At 36.2% G+C, this 25,192-nt stretch overlaps 2 protein-coding genes across 3 annotated transcripts in view; both read right to left on the reverse strand.

The window, feature by feature from the left end:
- Nucleotides 1-16,628, reverse strand: part of SPAG1 (sperm associated antigen 1) — a 32,036-nt gene extending 15,408 nt beyond the window's left edge. For both annotated transcript variants that reach the window (XM_029283629.1, XM_015813396.1), the window contains exons 1-12: nt 16,485-16,628; nt 12,899-13,040; nt 12,184-12,343; nt 10,965-11,090; nt 10,332-10,396; nt 9,928-10,037; nt 9,025-9,130; nt 7,395-7,525; nt 6,198-6,304; nt 2,375-2,528; nt 936-1,355; nt 411-510 (exon numbers count right to left, since the gene is read on the reverse strand). In XM_029283629.1, the coding sequence (XP_029139462.1) occupies nt 411-510; nt 936-1,355; nt 2,375-2,528; nt 6,198-6,304; nt 7,395-7,525; nt 9,025-9,130; nt 9,928-10,037; nt 10,332-10,396; nt 10,965-11,090; nt 12,184-12,343; nt 12,899-13,023 (1,604 nt within the window). In that variant the 5' untranslated portion in view covers nt 13,024-13,040; nt 16,485-16,628. The remainder of the gene's footprint in view (nt 1-410; nt 511-935; nt 1,356-2,374; nt 2,529-6,197; nt 6,305-7,394; nt 7,526-9,024; nt 9,131-9,927; nt 10,038-10,331; nt 10,397-10,964; nt 11,091-12,183; nt 12,344-12,898; nt 13,041-16,484) is intronic.
- Nucleotides 16,629-17,665: 1,037 nt separating this feature from the next.
- On the reverse strand, nt 17,666-20,302 carry POLR2K (RNA polymerase II subunit K). The gene is made up of 4 exons (XM_015813407.1): nt 20,107-20,302; nt 19,907-19,970; nt 19,290-19,382; nt 17,666-17,786 (listed from the first exon to the last, which is right to left on the reverse strand). Exons 2-4 carry the CDS (start codon nt 19,965-19,967, stop codon nt 17,764-17,766), a joined length of 177 nt encoding a protein of 58 aa, XP_015668893.1. The 5' UTR covers nt 19,968-19,970; nt 20,107-20,302; the 3' UTR covers nt 17,666-17,763.
- Between the last annotated feature and the right edge of the window lie 4,890 nt (nt 20,303-25,192).

Consider the following 25,192-nt stretch of genomic DNA (forward strand, 5'->3'; position numbering starts at 1 on the left):
GACTTCATGGTTGTATTAGTGTGCCAGGAAACATTTCTACATAATTTGCAACTATGTTGTAATTATGATACAACTCTTTGTAGATGCCCTGCACATTATTGCAGGTTTAAATATGAAACAGGAAATTCATGCATAAATACCCATCCAAATTCTATAATGAACTTCCTTTAACATTAAAACCTTTTAGGCATTGTGATGCAATTTGGAAGAAATATTAACTAGCTTATTCATCATCTTCCTTCTTTTGTCTTACAAAAAAGTTAGATGCAATATGTTCCAATGGAATGTGTGATAGCATTAATACAGGCTACACCTTTCAATTTATTAAAAAAATTATCAGATTAAAAATCTAGTTCAAATACTTTCATAATCATGAGGTTTCTTTTTTCCTGTTAACAACTGTTATTTACCTGTTACAATCCTGAATACAATCAGCACAATTCCCTTCTTTTAGGTAACACGCAGCTCTGTTTGAATACAAAATACTCAAATCCTCTGGAGTTTGGATTCCTAGAATTACATATAATTATAGAGAAAATTTGGTTACTGAAATGCAGTTGCTGTTACCATAAAAATATGCCTCAGTAGGTCCCCAAGTTTCACTGCAGTAATAGAATTGTGCTTAAAATGCACAATTGCAGTAATTCAGTTGCCCCAAGGAATTTTTTTTTATTTATGCAATTAACTTTAAATATGTAACCCTAATTCAGCTTCTAGGAAATCTACATTACAAAATCCATTTCACTTATCGAATCTGAATTCAATTTTATAATTAGCTGTTACTGCAAAGGAACCTTTCATCTGCTAGTTCTTAGAACAGAACCAAAAGGAGGAAATATTAAAAAAAAAAAAGCTTAGTGGTATTTTAAAAATCACCTTTGGAAAAAGGCCAATCGTTGTATATAAAAACGTATACATAAAAATATGTATCTCACCTGAGCTGAGCACACTTTCAATTGCTCTGGAGTATTTCAGCATAGCTTCTCCAAATTGCCCATTCTTAAATAATTCATTTCCTTCAGTTTTCAGTTTTGCAGCATTATCAGGCAGCAGAGTAGAACGGCTTATTCCAGCCGTTGACGATTCTACATCCTTTGGTTTTCCTTCCCCAGTTTCATTTCCATTTAGACAGTTGCTCAGGTAGCCATTGATTTCCTTTTTACCACCTTGTAGAGATTCCCGTATCGTTTCTTCCGATGTGCCTTTCTTAGTATTATTCTCTGAAGGGTCTCTGGGCTTCTGGGCTTCTTTATGGTCTGGTTTCCAGGCACCTCCTCGACTGCTGAACTTCTTTTGTACATTGCCCATTTCTGCCGGCTTGCTTGTGCTCTCCCTTCCCACCAGCACTGCAGTCTCTACAAGGAAGTGAATCAGCTGGGTTAGGCTGTGCATCATCGGAAGGAACAATTGTCAGAACAAAGCAGGGGGGGGACCGAAATGTTCATCAGAAAGTTCACAAGATATTTAGCTTACTGAAAAGCACTTAACCCAACATTTGTATCTCTTGTAGGTGAATATAAAAATCCAAACAACTGCTATTAACAGAAATTTAAAACTGTCAAGTCTGCTATTATTTCAAGACGAGTGGGACCCTGTTTTTGAATGACACCCAATTCACCTGGAATTAACTAGCTAAATACTAGGCATTCAGTGACAAAAACCTCAGTAGATTATGTAGAATTAGCAGTCATAACTATATTAATAAACTGTCTGTCTGTCATTACTGTCTGTCATTACTGAACTATATTAAGTAGAAAAGGCTACTTTAATACATGTACTATTTTGTAAAGTCTAGGTTTTTTTCCATTTCTATTGAAGAAAATATCACTATTGATAAATTATTTGCTTTTACAAGCTTTATAAAGTAAAAATAAATAAATTTCTGAAGCATTGCCTTCAAATATTATTTTGCACAATACACTAAACTTGAATATATCAATATCATTGCTTTAAACTGTACACTTTTAGCTATTATTTAAATATGCCAATGTGAACAGAAATACTTTGCCCTTAGCTTTAATTTATTTCCCACTTGGAAACTATTACACATTAATTCCAAATGTTATTCAAGCTTTTAATGTGAACAGTCATCAAAGGAAAACTATTGATATTGAAACTGTAAGGAGTCCAAAGAGAAAACAGGCATGTGATCTTTTTCTCAAGCTTAGATCAGGAAGAGATTAATACTTTGCACATAGAAATATTCAGATTCAAGTCCTTGATATTACCAGGTAGGATTTAAAGAAATTTCCAAAATCTTGGAGAGTTTTTACAGTCTTTGTAAAAAATCCTAAACTAGATTAAATGACAGGGTTTTAAAAACCACAATGCAATCTACTCACTGCTTCTGAAATGAAACATTCAATAAACTTACTTCTCTTTCCAGCACCATTTACAAATTCTCCTTCATTTCTCTCTTGTTCTTCTGATTCTTCTATTTCTTCAATGAATATTCTTTTCCCCTTGCTTTGCGTCTGAGATACAGGTTCTGATTCTTTCAGATTCTTATCAATATCTGATAGCTTTTTCTATAGAATAATAGTAATATTTGAGTTAAATAGTGCAAAATATTACAATTTGTACTTTCAACTGTACAAATCTTAGAATGGACTGGATTTAAACTTAGTTATGATTATACGCCCATAGAAATCCAGGAATTTGTAGGAGTCCTTATTAAAATACATTAATTTCTTTTAATGGAGTTTCTTTAAGCATAATTTAGATCTGGATCCAATTCTATGTCATTTAATCATGACAGAATTGTTAGTACTCCTGACTGGTTTTTCAATTTCTACAGTGCACCTGTTCACCAATTCTTTTTTCTGTATAATCAATTCTGAATTCTTGCTTCACTTTGTCTGCCAGTCTCATGAGCTAAAGTGAGCTCTCTTTCACAGACACAAAGTTTATTTTGCAACCCAAAGCCAAAGCTTTGCCATCAAGAAAAGCAGTTATCGTAGCAACTTCCAGTGGAAATTCAGAAAGATCACATCTTCAGAAGCAGATAGCTTTCTCCTTGCATCAAACCATAGATATTTTGAACAATGGAAGTGGGTACTAACGTTTTGTTTTGTTTTGTTTTTGCTTCTGGGTGGAGCAAGGATGGAATTTTTTTTTGTGTTATTAGTCAAAAACATCAAGAAGAAAATAGAAAAATATTAAGTTGAACAATTTCCTGCAATGTTTAGCTACATGTACTCCGACTAATGTAAATAAGGCATCATAGTTCCATGAACTGCCAGTATTTTACAAGAAAGTATGGAATTTCTATAATTTTTCTCACAATATACAGCCATTTAGTTCCTCCATAAATATTTCATAGTTTGGTTTAGTTTGCTTTGCCTTTTTCAAAAAGTTGTAATGTTTGTAATATGCCATGGTAGTAAAATCCATTATTTATAAAAAGCAAGATGTGCTTTGTACTTTTTGTCTTAAATCCATCAAAATCCAGTTACTATGTAATTAGTGCCACTTTGTGTGTTACCGAAAATAAATCTATATCCCCCCCCAAAAAAATCCATTTAATTTAGGCAAAAATACATTTGAAGGCTCCAAATGTTGTTGAAGTACAATTCTCAGTATTAGCCATTTGTCTGGTAATGCTAGTAAGCATAAATCATCAATATCTGGGAGCCAAAAGCTATCTGCTACTGTTTAATTAAATAACATGGAGAACCAAATGACTTATGTCACTTTCTCCCAGTTTTTTTTCCAAATCAAAAAAAGTCAAAATGTGGTCCTTTGTGGCAGTTTCTACCAGGTTACCACAGGAACAAATCTCATTGCTTTTTTATTTATTATATTTTATACCACTTTTCCAAGTCAAAAACATCCTGAAGCAGAATACACACTTAAAAGTATTAAAATAAACAAATAATTATAGTAACTAAAAACATTGGATTTAAAACTGTATAAAATGGCAGCTAGAGAGAAAGTAATATTCAGAGAAGGCTTGACTAAGGAAATCCTTTGGGTAGATAGAGCTAATTTTATAGAAGTTTTGGTTTAGCTTTGTTCTATGATAAGTTTTTACACCAGGAAAGGAATATTCTATTAGCTCACTCTTCCTATGTTCAAGATTCAGATCCAAAGACACATTACAGCAACTAGTGCTAACTTAGATTGGGTCTGGAAAGTCCTGGTCTTCTCACCTTAATTTAAATTTAAAGCAGCTAAAGCTGCCATATGTATTTTAGTGTTGCATTCCCCTATTCCCTCCTAACCCTTCAACTAGTCTTGACCGCAAGGTCATTTAAAAAACAATAAATGTGACAAAGATTTTTTAAGATTTCTAACAGTGAGATTCTGTTCTTAGACACATCCAAACAAGTTCTTATAGAGTTAACAATTATTTCTGTATGTTTATATCATTCCTATATCACTAAAAAGCCAAACATTACATATTTATCAATATGAGGCTGTCATCTTGAGGGACAATGGTGGCAATATCTTCTTAGATGCCATTTTTATAATCAACTAGCTGTACCCGGCCACGCGTTGCTGTGGCTCAGTCTGGTTAAATGGAAAAGAAAGAAAAGAGAAAGCGCACATTTGTGTCACAGGTGTGACATCTATATAATAGTAGGTATATAAAAACATGCGCATATTCGAATGCAACATTGTGTCAAAATTTCAAAGCAATCGGTGAAGAACTTTCGGAGATTTAAGATTTTGAACAAACGAACATTTACATTTTTATTTATATAGATAGAAGATAGATTATCAGAAGAGAATCACCAGTTTTTATTTCCAACAGGAATCCCTAATTAAAATGACTAAATTAGTAGACCAGCAAAATACTGTGGACATAGTATACTTAGATTTCTGTAAGGCATTTAACAAAGTAGACCATGACCTGCTGTTTAGTAAGCTAGAAAAAGGTGGGATAGACAACATCAGCACCAGATGGATTTGTAGCTGGCTGACGAACCATACTCAATGAGTAGTCCTCAATGGTACTACATCCACATGGAGAGAAGTAAGCAGTGAGGTACCACAAGGCTTTGTCTTAGGCCCAGTACTCTTCAATATCTTCATAAATGACTTAGATGAGGGAATAGATGGGGAACTCCTCAAATTTGCAGATGACACTAAACTGGGAGGCATAGCCCACACCCCAGAAGACAAACTCAGGATCCAAAAAGATCTCGACAAACTTGAACAATGGGCCCTATCCAACAAAATGAGTGTTAATGTGGAAAAAAGCAAACTTTTACATTTAGGCAGGAAAAATCAAAGGTACAAGTACAGATTAGACAAGACCTGGCTCAAAAACAGTAACTATGAGAGGGATCTTGGAGTCCTAGTGGACAATCACTTGAATATGAGCCAGCAGTGTGCAGCAGCAGCCAAAAACGCTAATGCAATCCTAGGTTGTATAAACAGAGGCATAGAATCAAGATCACACGAAGTATTAGTGCTGCTTTATAAAATCCTAGTAAGACCACACTGGGAATACTGCAACCAATTTTGGTCACCATACTACAAAAAAAGATGTTAAGACTTTGGAAAAAGTTCAGAGAACAGCAACTAAAATGATCAAAGGCCAGGAAACTAAAACATATGAAGAATGGCTGCAGGACTTGGGTTTGGCTAGTCTAAAGAAAAGAAGAAATAGAGGTGACATCATAGCAGTATTCCAGTATTTGAGGGGCTGCCACAAAGAAGAGGGCGTCAAATTATTCTCCAAAGCACCAGAGGGCAGGATAAGAAACAATGGTTGGAAACTGACCAAAGAGAGAAGCAACCTGGAATTAAGGAGAAACTTCCTAACATTTAGGACAATTAATCAGCGGAACAGCTTGCCTTCAGAAATTGTGGGTGCTCCATCACTGGAGGTTTTTAAGAAGAGGTTAAAAAACCACTTGTCTGAAATAGTATAGGTTCTCCTGCTTGAGCAGGGGGCTGGACTAGAAGACCTCCAAGGTCCCTTTCAGCTCTATTTTATTCTAATTCTAAACAGTTATCCAGCTAATAGAATTTCAAGGAGTCCTGGAATACATCTGTCCCTGTCTAATACGTCTTGATCAGAAATCCCAGGTTCCACATTACAACAGAGTTCTGCCAAAAGGCACTAAATTAACAGAACTCAAAGGTTAATATGCCAGCTATAATCCTATGTCCAACAATAAACAAGTGCAACACAAGCACCATTACATATTAATGCTACGATTCTTAAACAAAGTATTAATACTTACTTTAGCGATGGCATTTTTTGGATCAATATGTAATACTTTCCTCAAGTCTTCAGCAGCCGCTTTAAAATTCTGTAGTTTATTATAAACAGTGGAACGACGGATAAGAGCTACAGATTAATTAATAAATATAGTTATCACTTTCTTCTGAATGACAAGATTTTAGTGCTGCGTATATACTGTAAATGTAAAGTAATTATGTAGTCATTATATATAATCAGTCTCAATAGCAAATGGCTTTTAAAAATCTCATTTGACATAATGTGCGTAATCTGAAGACTACTCAGATTTCATTAAAATGATTGGGGTTTCTTTGTATTGGGGGAGATGGTGGAGAAAAGAGATTTGGGGATAAATATATCATGATTATTTACATCTCATCTACTAGTGAGGGTGTCAGATAACACATTTGAATTAAAGAAGTATGAACGCTAACTTGCAATCTCACTATTAAATATTGGCATAAAGCTAAAAAAAACCATATTTCAATCTGGCCTCAATTTTTTTCATTTATTACTGCGGATAATTTAAAAAAAAATCCTCTATACAAATAACCAAAAAGAATTTCTGGTGTATTAAATAAGTATTTATTTTCACTGTCTAGTGAGTATTATTACAGATCAAGCATAAAATAAACTTTTGAAGTGAACATAGGATAATAATAGGGAAATACTCAATATTTTTTATGCTGTCACTGCTTTTTCTCATCAAAGAAATATGTGAAGACTAAGCAACAAATTTGTGAATATTTAAAATAATTTTCATTTGGAACTGTCTATAAATCTCAGCTATTACGTAAATGATTTCTCATTAATTCTAAATAATGTGCATGTAAGTTTTCTACTCTGCATTACACATTTGTGTAATAAATTATTGGTATTACATTTATTTTATTTGATTATAGGATTTTGTTTGTTCTAAATTGAAATACAAAAGGTAATTTGGATCATTTGAGGACAGGCATGTAGCAACTGTTGACACAGTTAGGTAAAAATGCATCTTTTTTGAACAATCACTGATAGACCCCATGCGATTGCATTTACCGTCTCCAAATCTATTTGTAAAGGCTTGAAGAGAGACAATACAAAAACAATTCACGCTTTCTTTAAAATTGCCACATATACCGTACTAGCCTTATTTCCATAATTATAAAGCATCTGTTTTAGCACTTAATGTGTTCAGAAATATATTAAATTCTACCTTTTGTATTTTCTGGTTCCATTTTTAACACAGCCTCACAGTCTCGAACCGCATTCTGCCAGTCCTGGAGTTTAATTTCTGTCTGAGCTCTGTTATTATATGCAGCCACAGTAGGGAGGGCAGATATGCTTCTTCAAAAAGCAAAATGTATCAATCAGTCCAGACACTTTAATGAATAGTTACTAGCAGCTTAATGCTTGATAATTTCACTGTTGTATCAGATGTTATAGCCAAAAATTCACTTTAACAGATGTAAGCAACATTATTTAGAGTTTACAAATCCTTACTCGAATTACTACAGAAAGAAGAATTAGGTGAATTGAAAGGAACTGTTATTGCATTCCAATATAGTTTAAAAACACAAAAGAAAAGTTTAGGCATATTGCTACGCATAGCAATTCAAGGGCAAGATATAGTAGGAAAGAAATTAACGACACAATCAGAGTGGATGCAATCAACTCTGATGAAACAATTAATAGGAAAAAGCAAATTGAAAAGGGCACATAAAAATCTGAAGATAGAAATGACTTTTTATAGCAAAATCAGCATTCCTGTGTTTCTTGATATAGGACCCTGAATAAATTCAACTTTCAATGGAATTTTTGTTATAATATAAACATTAATGTAATATCCTGCCATAAAACAAATACTAAATTAAGAAAAGCACATCAAAGTGCTGTTCTGACTAGCTTTGTGAAAATAAACATTCAGGATGGTATAAACCAGACCTAGTTTGATTCCCTTTTATCTCCTATCTTTAATTTATTTGTGATAGTGACATCTCCAACACTGAATTGGGAAGGAGCAGAGATAATTTATTGGCGTTTGACTAAGCTTCATCATACAAGATATTGCAGAGATTTCCCATTGTTGTGTCCAACTTCAGATTGGAGGGGAAAGCTGTTGCTACCTATTTTTGCACTTGGCACTTAGGGAAAAAAAATACTGCCCTTTACTGAAACAATTCCCAGATCTCCCCTTAATCTTTACAGTGATTCTATATATTGTGATGTCTGTAGTAAGGTCTGTAGCCTTTTCTCCGGTGATGGCAAACCTTTTAGAGACCGAGTGCCCAAAAACTGGCCCTGCCCCTGCTCTACCCCCTGCCGTGCCCGCTCCGCCCCCACACCATCCCCCACCCCGCCTGCCTGCAGGGCCACTCACCGCCTCCAAGGCCCGCTACAGATCGCCCAGGCAGCCCAGCAGCGCCATGGTGGCCACGCCCTTTGCCCGCGTCCTGCAGCATCAACTATGCGCGATGGGGTGTGAAGGTAGAGTCTTGTCTACACTGGCTGCCATGTCCTTGGCTGCGCTGCTCCGCGTGGGGGGCTGCTAGTGAGCAGGGGGTCATGGGGGGGCGAGGCTGGGGCAATGGCATATGTGCCCACAGAGAGGGCTCTGAGTGCCGCCTCTGGTACCTGTGCCATAGGTTTGCCACCACTGCTTTTCTCAGTCCTAAAAGTTTTACAGTTTCAGAATATTAATTTGATAGATACTCTTTATAGAACATAAGAACTCCCATCTGTGAAACTAGTTATTTTTAAAGCAAATTAAGGTTCCTACTTTGTTCAAAGACAAAGTATAATTATTTTAATAAACCAGAAAGGAAATTGAAAGAGCAGTAACTTACCGACTGTAGTAGGCAATTGCTTCTTTATAGTCACCTATGACAAATGCTTCATTACCTTTTTCTTTTTCACGATGAGCAGCAAATGTCTTTTCTTTTGTAGTCATCCCTAGAATAATTCTTATTATAAATGAGAGGAATAACATTTGCAGGCAAAAACACTTATATAAAAATATTTTAACTTTCATAGCTGTAGGTATCTTATAAAAAGTGCACTGATCTGGCAAGCAGTAATCCTGCATTTCAATAATCCTACAGATTTTATATAGATTTCGATATAGATTTTGCATTGGGGGGAGTCATAGGTTTAATGCTCAGAATCTCCAGTTAAAAGGCTCTCAAGTAGCAAAGGTGTAACATACTTGTGCCTGAGACATTAGAGAACAGTATCAACCAATGAACTGCAGATTAGAAGCCTATGACCTCATTCAGTATATAAGAAGTTTTGAGCCAGTGAACTCTGTCAGGACTGAAATGACAAGAGTTGATGCTCTTCTTTGAAACCTTTTATTTTTTATCTAGTAATTTGCAACATGGTAAGGTTAGGGATAATTTTTAAAATTTCATTTTCAAAGCACCTGGCTTCTACTACTAGTTTAATTACTTCAGTAGTAAATATATGGAATCACATAAAATATTTTCTTTTTGTTTATTTGTTTTACTGAGATCAAGGCTATATGTTCAGAGACAAAGCATAATACAGTGGCAGGAACCTATTTTTGAGAATGGGAATGTAAACATCTGATATGTACAGATGCCATTAAGATATACAATATAATTAACCAAAGTTTCCAAAAATACCATAGGTTTTAGAGCATTGATTATTTCTGAAACAAGTTCTGCTCTTACGGTATTAGACCTCATACACTTTAACAACAAACTATATATTCTTTAGAAATTACTTACCTATTGTGTCTATCTCTGCTTTTGGTAATTTTATGTTATTGTTAATGCTGGTTTTAGAGTAGTTGTCTTCCTGGTCCTCAGTTTTGGAACATTCTTTTTCAACATCAAATCTTAAATTCAAAATGATTTAGTGGTATGTTTTGATTACAGTAATCAAGGGCAAAACAACATCCTTTATTTGAAAGCCAGTGATCTATCACAGCCCATGTTGCCAACTAATTAAAGCAACGCTCCCTCACAATCCTAGGCAGCTGTCTTCCCCAGTGCAGATATTAGAAGCTCTTATACCAGCAACATCAGAGATTGAATCTGGGCCTTAAGGATGACATTTTGTCTACGGTTATATCCATATGAGTAAAAGCATCTTTCCATACCAAGTAACGAGTAGAAGGTATCCAACATACTTATCCCATTCTCTGTAGTCCCTTGGTACATTTTTCTTCTTTTGCTTTGTTTTTGCAGTTTTATTCTGTAACAGTCAGACATTATTAAAAATATTTTTAATTTTTTTTTTACTATTGTTCAGCACATTCACTCAAGTTGAGCTCAACTCTCTTACTACATGGCCATGCTAGCTTGGTAATTTGGATCAGTAATTCTTGATCCAAATTAAGTTTCTTTAGTGTTTAGTGTACTGGTTGAAACTGGGTAGATACTGATTCAACTTCACTTTCCCTCTGAAATCGTACTGAATAACTTTAAGTTAGTTGTTATCTCTTACCATCTCTTAGTGGTTAAGAAAAAAAAATTGGGAAGGATCCAGTGCCATGTATGTTGTCTTAGGCTCATAAAGGAAAAGTTGAATATAAATCTAACATAAATAAGCAAATATGGTCAACAATTGTTTCAAGATACAATTCTGGGGAATCAATGAATTTGTTTTAACACTACAACTTAATATACATGTATTAAATTAGACATGCAATTTAAGAGCTTTTAATTTTTTTAAAATTAGAAGTACATCACATATTCTAATGAAGAATGGCCCTTTGTCTCCCCTTCGCCCCTTACAGTATACAGTATTGATATTGCATAACCTGACTTAAGGAAAGATGGTTCTCTGAACTACGAATTGGTGGTAAATTTTCCACGTTTTCCTTGACAACTTCAGTTGTAGCATATTGCGTTTTATATTCATCTTCTTTCATTTCTGTAATCCAGCTCTAAAACAAACAGATAACTTTGATTTGCTATATTTAAGATCTGCAGCCTAAAAACTCCTCAACCTATGGGCTGCAGCCCACTACTGGGCCATGGCCTCTTGGCCACAGGGCTGCGTGAGTAGCTGGGCAGTGCACATGTGCACGTGCTCACCCCCCCTTATGCCACCATTGCTGCGAGTGTTGCGTGGGTGGTGGCAGCACTGCTTAGTATCGTGTGGGTGGTGGCATTGCCACGAAACTTACATGGGCAGTGGCAGCTCCGTGAGCAGCAGGTGGGCAGTGGCACGCCCCACACAGGCTGTGGCATTGCCACAAACCTTGTGTGGGTGGCAGCAGTGCTACAAGCGGCAGGTGGGCCACTGCACGAGTCTCATGCTGGGGCGGCAGTGCGATCCTCGTGCCGGTGGTAGCATCTCTGCGAGCCTGGCGGTGGAGCTGCCACAAGCCTCACACAGGTGCCAGCGTCGCTGACAGCCTTGCACACATAATCACAGCCCCATTTGCATGGTGCTCACGCTTGCGGCCTGTTTGTGTGCACACGCCACGTCTGGCCACATTCACCTTTGTGCATGTGTGTGTAAGGTGCCTGCCCCTCCTCTCCCACCAGGCTGCCAACCCAGAAAGTTTGGAGACCCCTGCTCTAGGTAACAATATATTTTTTACAGATGCACAAATGATTTTCTAATATTTTTACTGCAGTTTCATCAAGAGAGAAAATAAGAACATAAACCAAGTCAATACTATGCTTGTGTGCGCGCATATATACAGATGATATTCTCTGCACACTTTTAACTATTCTAGACTACAATTCTAATAACCCCCTGGCTAGTATAGAATTTGCAATGTAATACAGCTGGAGAGCTAATAAAAGGACAAGCAATATATTCCTAGATCTCATAAGAAGCAGGATCTCAGACAAAGTGCTTTGTTTAACAATAATCTTAAGAATTATTAAAAGTTTTGTAATTCACTAGGGATGAATTTAGTCTCCTGAAGGTGGTCAGTTGGGGAGAACAAGGTGTGTGTGGGGGGAATTGAACAGGAGACTAGATAAAATCCTAAATTAAAATTCTCAAATTACAGAATGAATTACCGTCAAGTCATCATTTATTTTTTTCCATTCTTCAGTAGTAAAATCTGAAGCATTGGCTACATGTTTTTCTTTTCGAAGTATTCTGCTATTTGGAGCCAAAGTCTCAATGCGGTTTTCACAAAATGAATTAAGCTGAGGAAAAAAACCTTCTTCACCCGACCTTAAGATAAACAGGATATTAGACAACCATCTGAACACATTAATATTCCAATAATTAAAGCATAAATATCAATACCAGCATGAAATACTTATCCTTCCCTTCCAATTATGAATAAAACCCCTCAATTTGGGGAATTTCTGTAACATCGCCACTCTTAACACACACAAACCTATCTAGAGTCAATTATTATTTGATTTATTATAATTATTGCCAATTAATTTTGCTATAGTTCTTGTTTTGTACATTTTCCTTTACTTTTTTTTTAACTTAATCAGGTTTAGAGCTTCCACCTATACTAAATAAAAATAAGACTTGTACAAACCTAAATGTTCTTACTACCACAAATGAGTTTAGCAAGAAATTTTTAAAAATCTATCATTTTAATGGCAGATACAATTTTAATTACAAATTGTTACATCCTTATATATATTTATATAAACTACAAAAATAAACGATGGCCTTCTTAAATGCAAAGTGTTCATTACAAGGATCATCAGTTCATTTTATTAATCTATTTTTACTGGGGGGGAAAAGAAACATCATTTAAACGCTTACCTTAATATCTTAAGAATCTTTTCTAAATACTTAACATCAGTGCATTTTTCAATGAATTTGTAGTCCAGATGGTCAATAGGAATTTTGTATGTTTTCGTCCTTTCATGGCCCAACCAGGATGACATTTGACCAGCACTTATAGCTACAAAGATAGAATTTAATTATTTCCAAAATATTTTCTCAATGTTATTTATGAAATTGCCCAAGTTATAAAATAAAATGCTATAAATCTGGCCAAGATTTTTGGAAACTATTTTCAAATATAGAAGAAAGGTGTCAGTCTCAACCTTAATTTGGACCTGGATCAACACCTGTATATAACCCTTTGGCATCCGTAGTTCCAGTGCTTTTTTTGTAAAAAAAAAAAAAAAAAAAAAGGTGCCGGAACTCACACACGTCATACAACCTGCCTTGCCTACCCTACAAGGTTCCATCCAAAAAAGGTGCCAGAACTCCGTTCTGGGCATTCTATGACAAAAAAAGCATTCTATATTTGAGACATTTTCTTGATGTTCTCACAAAAATGCTGCTGTATAGATGTGATTAATCATAAACAACCATTTATCAATCAAGGAAAACAGGTGAGACTGCTCCATATTCCACTCTAAATATTTTCTACGACTCCAAGTTATTTCCAGCTTTTATTCTGGGCATACTGTCAAGCAAAACTGCATATTTTATTCAAATATTTTCAAGGAAGCCTATGTGGCCCTTAATGATACTGTAATAAATAAAGACAACGCCAATTCCAGATTCTTTTGCTTCACATTATGTTTTCTCATTTATTTTTAATTAAAACAAAATTTAAATAAAATAATATGAGCAGGAAAAGAGAACACAGAGACACAGGACAAAATACTTTCAGTTTTCCTCATGGACCTCTTTTATACATGCCTTTTTATTTGAATTCAATCACATGGAACCATTTCTGGGACTAGACCCATATTGATTTATGCTCAGCACTTAATAGAAAGAACTCACCCCCCAAAAAATAATAATCCAAAAGAAAGTAGAATGATAGGTTATTTGTTACCAACTTGCCTCTGTATTTCAAATAAGCCAGAATTAAATCAGGATATGATGCATTCTATTAAGGTAATACTGTATATGAACCATTCAAAGAGTCAAGTGTTGATGATGATAACCTGACTCTGATGGAGTTAAACACAGCATGTTGGATTTTATTCAAAAATAGACAATTAGACTATTGCTGATATTACAGGGTTCTTTTTCCTGAATCCCATAAATCTGATCTGAAGGGTCACTAAATCTTCTGGAGTAGATTTATGAATGGTCAGAAAAGAAATCTGTTCTATTGATAAAAGCACATCTTTTTCAGATCATATTGTATAATGAGAGATATTTAATAATTTTATCAAACAATTATTTTTAATACTATATTCTGCCTTAAGTTAAGCCCATGAGATGTTAGCAAACAAAGAACTGAAAATGAAAAACAGTCTTATAAATTCATTTTTGCTGTTTACAGATAAGTAGAGTAGCTATCACAATGAACAGCATGTTGAATTTTAGGAGCTATACAGCTTATTTTAGTTTTATGATTCTGCAAAACTTAAGAATGTAAAACGATCCAGTTGCTCTTTGGAATGTCATCTTTGACTGAATGTAAGTAATTCATGCTGAGAAGTACTACTCAATTATCAATTTTTCCCTTTGCCTGCTCTGGCATCAGCAGAGATTTTTACCCATAAGATAATTGCTCAGGTTTAATGTTGCATAAGGAATAAATTGCCTATATCTTTTAGGCCTTTATTAGTTAAAGAACTGAAGACAAGGCAAAATGTGTGTGTGGAATTCTTATATTGCAAATGTATTTTGTCGAATGTATCATCATCAGTGTACATGTTTCTAATTTCAATTGCATTGAGTAAAGAAGTACAGTGAGAAGTCTTTTTTCTTCAGTTACACAGCTGATTTAAATCAAAGGAGTACTAATTCCTATAATACATCTTTGTATATAATCCTATATATTTTGTAGCAGAACATCATGTTACTGTAGTTTTTGCCTATCAGGCAAACATGCCTATTCCTCTGTAAATAAGTATTTTCTGCTATGAAATCTTAAACATAGTACATGGCCATCTTGGAAATTATTTTTTATTTTCTTTGGAACTACGTTATGACAGATGTTAAAGTACAGATATGTGCTAGCACAAGCTATACCCTTCACTCAAAAAGCAGTTAAGTTGTTTCATTACAAACAATACAATAAAGAATTAATTGAAAACCAGTGAAATTGGAATCAACCAATTTTAAAATTCAGATTTCATGGATCTTGCTGGAATTCATTCTTCTGTACAATAATTTACTCCATTTTATTTTTTTTTGACTGAACTCCAAAGAGACACAAAGAAAACAGGAGAAATGTATAAAGAATAGCAGCAAAGCACAATTTTAGTTAAGAAGGTAAATGCCCTCTGTCGTTCAAAAATGATATGGCAGGTTTTTTTCAAATGATTAGCAACTGTTGCTATGTACTAAACTGAAAAGTATGGCTTCCTGAAATTTTGCACAGTTTCACTATATCCATTAACCTACTCCACTATTTCATAAAATGCGGGTCTAAGATGCTTAGGAGTTTGTCAAGACTGTGAAATTGAAATTATTTGCCAGAATTTAAATTCTACGAAACTACTATATTAAAAACCATCAAACAATGTCAATTTTAATATGATAGATATTGATAATATAACCCATATAAAGCAAAAGTTTGTTGGAGGCCCTTCGTCATTTTTAAAGTGGGAAGGTTCGGAGTGAACAAAAGATTAAGAAATACTGATCTAACTTGTCAAGGCTGCACTCAGCTCTTTTGTCAAAGGAATTCCTACGCTTGAGAGTGAATTCAGAAAATAAACCAATTTGGTACCCTATGCATAACAGGAGCATCAGTCTTCTCCTGTGAGATCCAGGCTAAAATAGGAATCTGTCTAGAGCTGTCTCGTTTCAAACTTGGCAACTTTAGGATGGGTGGACTTCAACTCCCAGAATTCCCTAGCTAGCATAGTATTGAATTATGCTGGCTGGAGAATTCTGGGAGTTGAAGTTTACCTATCTTAACGTTTGAAAAACACTGTTCTAGCGTTCTTTAAGGCAAGGCCAGAGGAGGCCTCTTTGCTCCCCCTCAATTACCACTCTTAACCACATCAAGAGATGCTGGGAGTTGTTTCAACTATGTCTAAGATCCAAGACCCTGAAGAAAAGGTAGGTAGGTGGAAATGAACGGACTGGTCTTGCCCTTCAGCCTTTCCCCACTCCTTCCCAAACGAAACCCGTGTTTACGGTGTTCACGGGAAGCCTTCCTCCCTCTCCGCGGGCATCCTCTAATTCAGGGGTAGTCAACCTTGGCTCTTTTATGACTCGTGGACTTCAACTCCCAGAATTCCTGAGCCAGCACAGCTGGCTCAGGAATTCTGGGAGTTGAAGTCCACGAGTCATAAAAGAGCCAAGGTTGACTACCCCTGCTCTAATTGTTCCCATTGATATCCCCCCAACCCCGAATCTTTCCCGCTCTCCCCAAATCCTCTGCATCCCACCCCTTTTCCTTTCTCGTTCCTCGGACGGTTACCTGTTTCAATGAAAGCCGAGCGCCCCCCCCCCACTGCTTCCCAACAGTCGGTCAAGCGATGCTGCGAGGCGAGCGTCCACCCGCCGTCAGTAGCCAATTAACGCGCGCGCTTGCACCTGGCGGATTCCCTCTAGGCATGAGATTCAGTACCTGAAGAGCATGCGTGGAAACCCCCGCCCCAGCCAGGAAACCCTCCATAGGAGCAGGGGGGAGTGGCGTCGTTGGACGGTCACTATGGCGACGCCGGGAAAGAAACCTTTCCTCCCGTTTAAAAACACTGGAAGGGCGTGAGATACAGAAGGAATCGGTTTAATATTTTACTCAGCTTGCATATTCTTTTCTGTTTTTCCTTCCACGGAAAGCAGCTTAGCAAAGGAACAGAACAAGAAAAAAATGGCTCAGAGCAAATTAAGTCGTTCAGCAGAAAAAAAAAACATAACTTGGAGGAGGGGCCTTGTTGTCCTTAGTACGTCCAAGAAAGATAACCAGGTTTCATATAAATGTAATGCAAAGCAGGTGGAAAATTAGATTCAGAATTCTTCCATCTGCTTATTGAAAAAGTATGATATAGTATCAGACCCGATTTCCTTCAACGGGTATTCTCTGTCAGCCTATCTCTTAGGACGATGAGACTGATTGTCCATCTGAAACTAAAGTATGTAAATATTTAAAGCTTCAATAAAGTTAAAAACAAGGCAGGAGACAGTTATAATTGGAAAAAAAACCCATAAAAATCAAGCCAAATGTCTGTAAAGGGATTCTCACTTTTAAAATCCTTGTCGTTTTAGCCTTCATTTTCCAAGAAATCAAAGATTTTTAATATGTACACATATTAAACTGATATGTTACTTTTTCTGTACTTTGCATAACATTGTTTCCCCAACACTGGAACACTGTGGGGCGGGAAGTGAGTATTGAGCATACAATATTTGTAACCAGTCAACAAGAAGCCTAAAAATAAATGATTGGGCATCTATTAGTGAGCTTAATGCTTAAAGCTGGAATATCTGAGCTGTTGTTTTATGATCCATGCCTGAACTACTTCATTCCTCCAAACCTTCCCTATTTCATTCCAAACCAAACACAATTTGGTAATTTTAATTAGACAGTACCATTACCCACCAACATGTAGGTTTAACTCTAATCAAATTTTGCTCCTAAACAGAGTCAACAAAATGTTTGAATAAAATTTTATTGTAAGAACCAAAATCTTTGTTTAAATAAAATTAACACAGAATGGATATGAATTCAGATCAATTAGATGTATCTTCTGTTCTCTTCATCGGGCATCAAATACAACTACTATGACACAGTTAAAGAAATGATTGGAAAGTATAAAAATGGCAACTGTAATAAAAATTAGACAAATAATTTTATAATTTGCAATGTATAAATAAAAGAGCGCAGTTGTCCCTTAGCTGATCTTTTGTCACATGTATATTTTCTCGTAGCTCACAAATTTATTCCTAACTGGAGGCCTATACATGAATTCTATTATCTTACTTATAATCCTTCCTATTGCTGTTCTTCACTAACAGATAAAACTGGCAAATAATCAAGATTTTCTAAATCAGATCTAAAAACTATTAAACTGATTCTGCCCATGCAACCCATCTCGAAAGTGTTTCTGAAAGGACTTGGATGAGACAGTGGCTCAATGCTGTGGAATCTGATTCCCCTGGAAGTATAAGTAGAAACTTCCTTCTTTACATTCTACAAAATAGTTAAAATATTTTTATTCTATTACATTTTTGAACAAAGCAATTGTAGAGGTCCATTGTGTATGCATCTATATATTGTTCTAATCTGTTGATTCTATTTTTTTTACCTTATTTAATACCAGCCAAAATCTCACAACTGTGATATCTACCATTATTATGAATAAATAAAAGCCCAGGTCAACATCTATTAGTATTTTCAGGCATTGCAATGAGGAAAAATGGGTGTGCTATGTGTAAAAATTCCCTACCCACACTGTTTTGAATGTACTCCTTAGATGGCTGGAAGCCTGAAGAGAAATTGATTTAAAAATGTTATAAAAGGAAACATTAAACTGGGACAGCAAATGCTGGCACAAGTTAAGTGTGACAGAGGCTGCTTTCAATACTCACACTTACAATGTCACTTGAGAAAATAGGTTACAAAGTATTATGTTATATACTTTGAGCTGTGTGCTTCTAAAGTACTTTTAGTACTTCTAAATCAGATCCAATATTTGCATATTTAACAGTGTGGGATTCTATTTTATAGATCTTAAGGAGCTTTTAATACTGTCCCAATTTTACAGTACACTTCATCTCTTCTAAGTAATATACAGGTAATCCTTGACTTACAACAGTTCATTTAGTGACTGTTCAAAGTTATAGTGGCACCGAAAAAAATGATTTATGATTGTTTTTCACACTCATGACCACGGCAGCAACTCATGATCACATAATCAAAATCTGGATGCTTAGCAACTGACTTATATTTATTAGGGTTACAGTGTTTATGTTATCTTTTGTAAATTTCTGTGAAGCAAAGTCAAAGGGGAAGCCACATTCACTTAACAACTGTTAATAACCTAGCAATTGTAGTGATTCATTTAACAACTGTGGCAAGAAAGGTCGTAAAATGGGGCAAAACTCACTTAACTTTTAGCAACAGAAACCTTGGGCTCAATAGTAGTCATAAGTTGAGGACTACCTGTATGAAATAAAACAGACTTGTTGGCAAATCACTGTGTAAGCAGAAAATGACCTCACAGAATTAGAGAGATACTAGAAGAGATAAAACACAAGTTAAGATGCTCAAGTTTAAGGATACATCTTTTTGTTCTTTTCTTATACATTATTCTGTAACCACACTCTCTGCATCTGATAGGGTCTCTTGCTTTTATCTCATTTTCTTTGTGGCAATCTGAAAATAATGACAATAAGGGTTAAGAGATAAAATGAAACATGAAACCAAACTAAGCATTAAGACATAAAAATAAAACACAGATTTTATTGGAAACAAGTAAATTTTGCTAACAAACTTTCTGACTATTCTTCAATGATATATGATTAAAACTTCAAGAACTTTTCCCCCTAGTAAAAAAAATACTATTAGATTATGAATGGCATCTCATATTCCTTTTCACAGAGTAATTACAGGGAGGAAGCAAATCCATAGTAGCTATAATATTCTTCTTTCCTCCTTTTTTAGAATGCAGAAAAACAGCATTAACATGGAAACTCCAGAAGATAAAACTACAGTGATTTTTAACTAACATACATTCTATTGAAATCTATAACACTCTTAGGGTTCATGTTTTTTTTTAAAAAAAAAATCAGGACTCAAACTAATATGAACACTTTTAACAAGAAAGTCTTGTTAATAATCCCTTCCCAAACCCTATCCCTTTAACATCTTTATTCCCTGTGTGTTATAGCATTACTTACCTGCGCAGATGTATATCATAGGTTGCTGCTTTGGAGGGGGAGCATCTTCTTCAGTTTCCATATTCTGTTATAAAAGAAAGCCATAATTTTCCTCCATGAATCGATTTCAATTGAGCCAATTAAAAATAAAATGATACAAAAGAGCTCGTTAAGGTACCCGGAAACAATACAAATGCAAATTAGCCCATCCCATGACTTACCGGTCGTGGCTTGATCTATGAGGTTTTACTCCGAGCGTCACAAGGAAATGCGAATTGAGGAAAAATATCGGGAAGGGGCAAAAAAAAATTGCAGTAAGTCTGTTCAAACGAACTGGATTCTTCAAAATAAACCGATTACGACGGCCTTTCTCTTATAGGACGTATCCCACACGCCCTACTCGGTGGCGCACGTTGATGACGTAATCAAAACTCCGTCGCCTTTACGGAAAAGCGATGCAGAGCTTCAGCGATTGTATAACGTTTTATGAATGTACATATATTATTAGTTTGGTTTAGTAAACGAGGGCGGGGAGAGATTTCTCTTTTTCAATCTACAATGAAAACAAGGACTGGAAAGGACTTTAGGAAGCTGGAAGATTCAGAACATATTTAGAACCGCTTCTAATATCAACACTATATCTGAATAGCATTTATAACTACAGTACAGGTTGGTTTCAAAAGAAATGATCTAAAGATCTGTAAAATGCTTTTTCTTATTGCTAAATAAAAAATCTAGTATTATGGACAAGATTTCACCATGCCACAGCACTGGACTATGAGCACATTCATTGAAGTCAATGGGACAAACTCATAAGTACTTTTAATACTGTGACTAAATTCACATATTAAAAACTGCTTTGATTAACCAAAGTTTATTAAAAAAATAGTTGGCCACAGTTTACAAACCACAATGACTAGGTTCACGCTATATAACCCAAACCAAGCAAATCCTGTAATGTGGAACTTGTGTCTCCATTGTTACAACGAAAATTCATTCTTTTTCAGATTAATATACAGCCCTCCCTAATGCTGTACAAGCTCTGAAGAATAACACAAACATGTTTAGTAAATATCTAGTCCTTGACTTCATAGTGCCTAAAATCCATCTACCATTCAGAGTAATAAGCATTCTATACATAGAGGAAAGTGTTCTTAGGGGTATTTTCACATGACTTAATGAACTTTAGCAAACTACATTTTAGCTTAGCATGTTAGCAAAACTAGGCTTGTTCATTTATAGTTCAATAAGATCTTTACATTCAGAAAAATGGGTGAATACACTGAGTCAGCGGACTACAGTTAAGCATATGGTGCGCATACTAATGCATACTACTTTTACAAACAGTTTGTACAATTAGTCAATATAGTATTCATTCCCAGCTCTAAACTGGGAGAAGAGAGACCGTACGGGGCTTATCTTAAGTGTCTTAAAGAAAAGCTGTGTGACAAGACTTTTCATTCTCGTATCATTTTAACACTGTGAATTCTTTTGGAACATTGTGAAACGAGAGCTTTTCAATACAGAGTGAATGAGAATTCCAATCGACTTCACTGTGAATTGCGATGGCGAGGAGCAGGGACTCCGCTTCGGTACGAAACATATACAGATTTTTATACACAGTGTAAAAAAAAAAAAACCCCAGAAAACGTCCTAACGGCAGCGGCTAAATAATGCATCCAGCGAAGCCCGAAGCAAAAGTACGGTAGACTGGGCAGAGATGGAGAGAGAATGAAGACAGGGATGAAACCTGTCCAAAGGAAGCCAGCCTTCCTGCTGATTTAACCGCCCTTCGCAAAAAAACAAACAAACAAAAAACAAAAAAAAACACCTCGCAGCAGCTGCCTTGTTTTTGCTCAGCCGCTCAACCAGCCTCGGGCAGCTGCAGCGTCGCGCCCGCTCTTCCTCCGCCCTTTTGCTGAAGCGCGACGCTCGTGCGCCTGGGCTTCTTCCAGCCTCCCCTCCTTGGAGCTAGCGGGGCGGGGGAGCTGCAACAGTTAGGAAAGGCGGGTACTTCAAACCCGAGCGAGGGAAACCTCAGCTGGCGCACGCGGGCGGGCGGGCGGGCAGCCAGCGGCTCCTTCCTTCAGCTGTCCCAGGCGGAGGCGAGGCAACAGAGACAAGCTCTTTCTGTCAGCGCGCTCCTGTAAAATCTCTGGGGTGGCGCTCGCGTGGCTTCCCCGTCTCACCGGCTCCCCGTTCGTCACCGTCCTCCCCTCCGCTCCTCGGGCTTTCCTCGCCCGCCTTGACCGGAGGAGGATTGGAGAGCTCTCTTGCCCCTCACTCCCGGGGAACGAACCCCGCGTCTCTTTCTGTCCCGGCTCTTCTGATCCCACAGGAAATGGCAAGAGTATAACCCCCTCACCTCGGGTGCAAAGCGGGTGGTTGAACACACCTGGGCGTGAATTACATTTACCTCCCGTTAAGGGCTTTAGCATATTGCTGAGGGATACACTGGGGAAGAGGTAGGGGTTCCCCCCCCCCCGCTCTTGCCTTTCATCTCTCCTCCTCCATTTCGAATTAAATATGCAGAAAACTTCACCTGAAGCAACTTTTGCCTTTCAGACTGACTAGGTAAGTGAGGTCGTGGCCTGGTCTGGTGGAGGAAATTTCACACAGCCAACACTCAAGACATTAGTAAGGGATGAAATTGACTTTATACAGGGGGAGGAGAAATGTTTGGAGTAGTTTAGGTTGCAGGGCTCTACACACTAATTTGGAAGTAGAGGAGAAAAAAATAAGGGTCTTGCTTCTGAGTAGACACGCCTAAGATGGCTGCTGTTAATATATCTGAGGTAAAATGTTGCAGGTGAACATAAGTACATCTGTGTTAGAAATATTCCTCATTCAATGCCTTGATGAAAAATCCAGTGCAGGCAAAATATGTCAATATTTAACTTGTCTTAAATATATTCCAAAACTTCTACACAGAGTTGTAGGGGGCCACATATTTTCGATAGTGTATGCCCTTCCCTGCTAAACTTTATTACTGGTAACTGTTCATTTCAAAGTAGAGCAGAAGTAGAATATTAATTCTCACCATTTTCTAAGCAATTGAAAAAGATCAAAGATGTCGCAGTTCTCCCTTCACGATGATCATTTTTTGTGTCCTAATAAGAGTCAAATATATGCTGCTTTTGAACATGGCGGTTCCATTTTTAGTTACATATTCCAAGTAATAGCTACAGCCTGCATCTATAAGTCTACACCTTAGTTCCGCCAGGGAAAAGTTGTTTAAGGCTGTCAAATCTGTTTTTCCATATTTTTAAATACACTACTGGATGAAATTGTGATTTAGCTGTTGCTTTTCTGCAACACCGCTCCCCCCCCCCCCCCACTGCCCTTGGATCAATTCATACTCAAGACTTCACTGGAAAAACAATATAAACTGGAGGAAGAGAATCAGGGAAGAGGAATGTAGAAGAAAAATAGTATTTTCTAATAATGTAATTGAGCATAAGTAAACAAAGAATCTTCAAGTATCTGATAACTTGTGAAAGTGATCATAGTACTAACCGTAACAAATAATACTAGGGCAACACACTTTTTAAGACATTTTTATTTACTTGGCAGCAAGCTCAAAAAGCTTTGTTAGATGACAGGTTAATTTTTTTACTAGAAATATTTTTCTATAATATAAATCATAAATGAGTTTTAGAAAATGTTTGCCATGCTGTTTCAGTAATCCTCACTGAAACTAACAAAATTGCCTTTCTTTCCAAGAAAGACTGTCATATAATTTTAGTTTTTTCAATTGATTCTTGAATAGTGATGTTAATGTACTTCGACAAAGATACTGTAATTAAGATTTTTTTTGAGAACTAAAAATTAACACATTAATTATAGCATAAACTTTAGGAGAGACAGTTTGGTGTTGTGATTAAGGCATAAGTCTAGAAATTTTAGTCCTGTCTCAGGCACAAAGTTGATTGGGTGACCTTGGGTCAGTCACTCACTCTCGGCCCTAGGAAGCAGGCAATGGCAACCACTTCCAAAAAAGCTTGCCAAGAAAACTGCAGGATCTAGTCCACACAATTGCCAGGAATAAAAAAAAAAACTGATTTGAAGCTAACCCCCTCCCAAAAGCTTTAGGAAGTACACATATGCACATAAATAAATCATACTAAGTTGAAAGGGAGTTATTCTCAGGTAAGCAACATTAGGATCACATCATTTATTATGCTTTCCTTAATATATTTACAACTATTCCAGTAGCAGTTATTAAAGCAGCAAGGGTAGGAAGTCTCTGGATTCAGTGAGATTTGAAACTGAGTAGACATGTATAAACTTGCATACTTCAATCCTTAGCATATATATTTAAAATAGCATGTTTTTGTACTACATGCAAAATATAAATTAAATAAACTTGCTAGAAGATGTCATCAAGTAGTGTTATCTAATGTCCTGCCTCAATTTTTAAGGTCTTTACTATACACTGATTTAACAGACCTGAAGTATTTGTTAGCTCTTTAACTAGACAGTAATAACATTGATATATTGAAGCTTCTTACATAGTCAAATGACAAATATTTTTTTAAATGAACAAATCCCTCCTGAAATATAACTGGAAAGCAGTGCAGGATTTTAGAAGACTTTTTTTTAAGATAACAAAGTCATAGGCTTGGAAAAGACCTTTAAAGTCTTCTAGTTCAACACTGTTAGATTGTGAACTAATTCTGATTATAAGGTTCCGTGCTTTGTTCTGTATAATCTACAATTTCAAGCAGTCTAAAGAGTTTAATATTTACAGCTGGTGTAAATGTGTTTGTTACATTTTGTAAATGTAAAATGTTTCTGTTCCTCAGCATTTTGGGTAATGCCTGCACAATTGTGGAATGTTTGTTTTACCTGCAGTCTCCTTGTGAACCCACCAGGGTAAGTACAGAATTTTTGAAGATCCATGTAGATCTCCATCCATGTGGAGATTGGCCAGAAACTAAACTCTTTGGTGATTCTGTCTGAATACTGTATTACAAACCACTTTGGCTGTATTACAAGCCAACATTTGAGAGACTGAAAATCTTGTTGGTTTAAAATCAACAGCTTACATAAACCAATTGCTAAATGAAATTTCTTGTTTTGAATTAACTATATTTCTGAAAACAAAAACATGGGTTTATAATTAAATAGTCCCCTCTTAGAATGGATGGATGGATTTAGAGAGAGAGATTGGTGCTACAAAGTTAACATACAATCTGAGAATTTGGAAGGGACCTCAAAGGTAATCCAGTCCTGTTTTTGAAGTAGGGTCTGTCTATCCAGCCTTTGTTTGAAGACCACCTTTGAAAGCAATATATCACTTGAGGC

Source organism: Protobothrops mucrosquamatus, unplaced genomic scaffold (genome assembly GCF_001527695.2).
Source record: "Protobothrops mucrosquamatus isolate PMUCROS unplaced genomic scaffold, P.Mucros_1.0 scaffold_69, whole genome shotgun sequence".
Classification (NCBI taxonomy): domain Eukaryota; kingdom Metazoa; phylum Chordata; class Lepidosauria; order Squamata; family Viperidae; genus Protobothrops; species Protobothrops mucrosquamatus.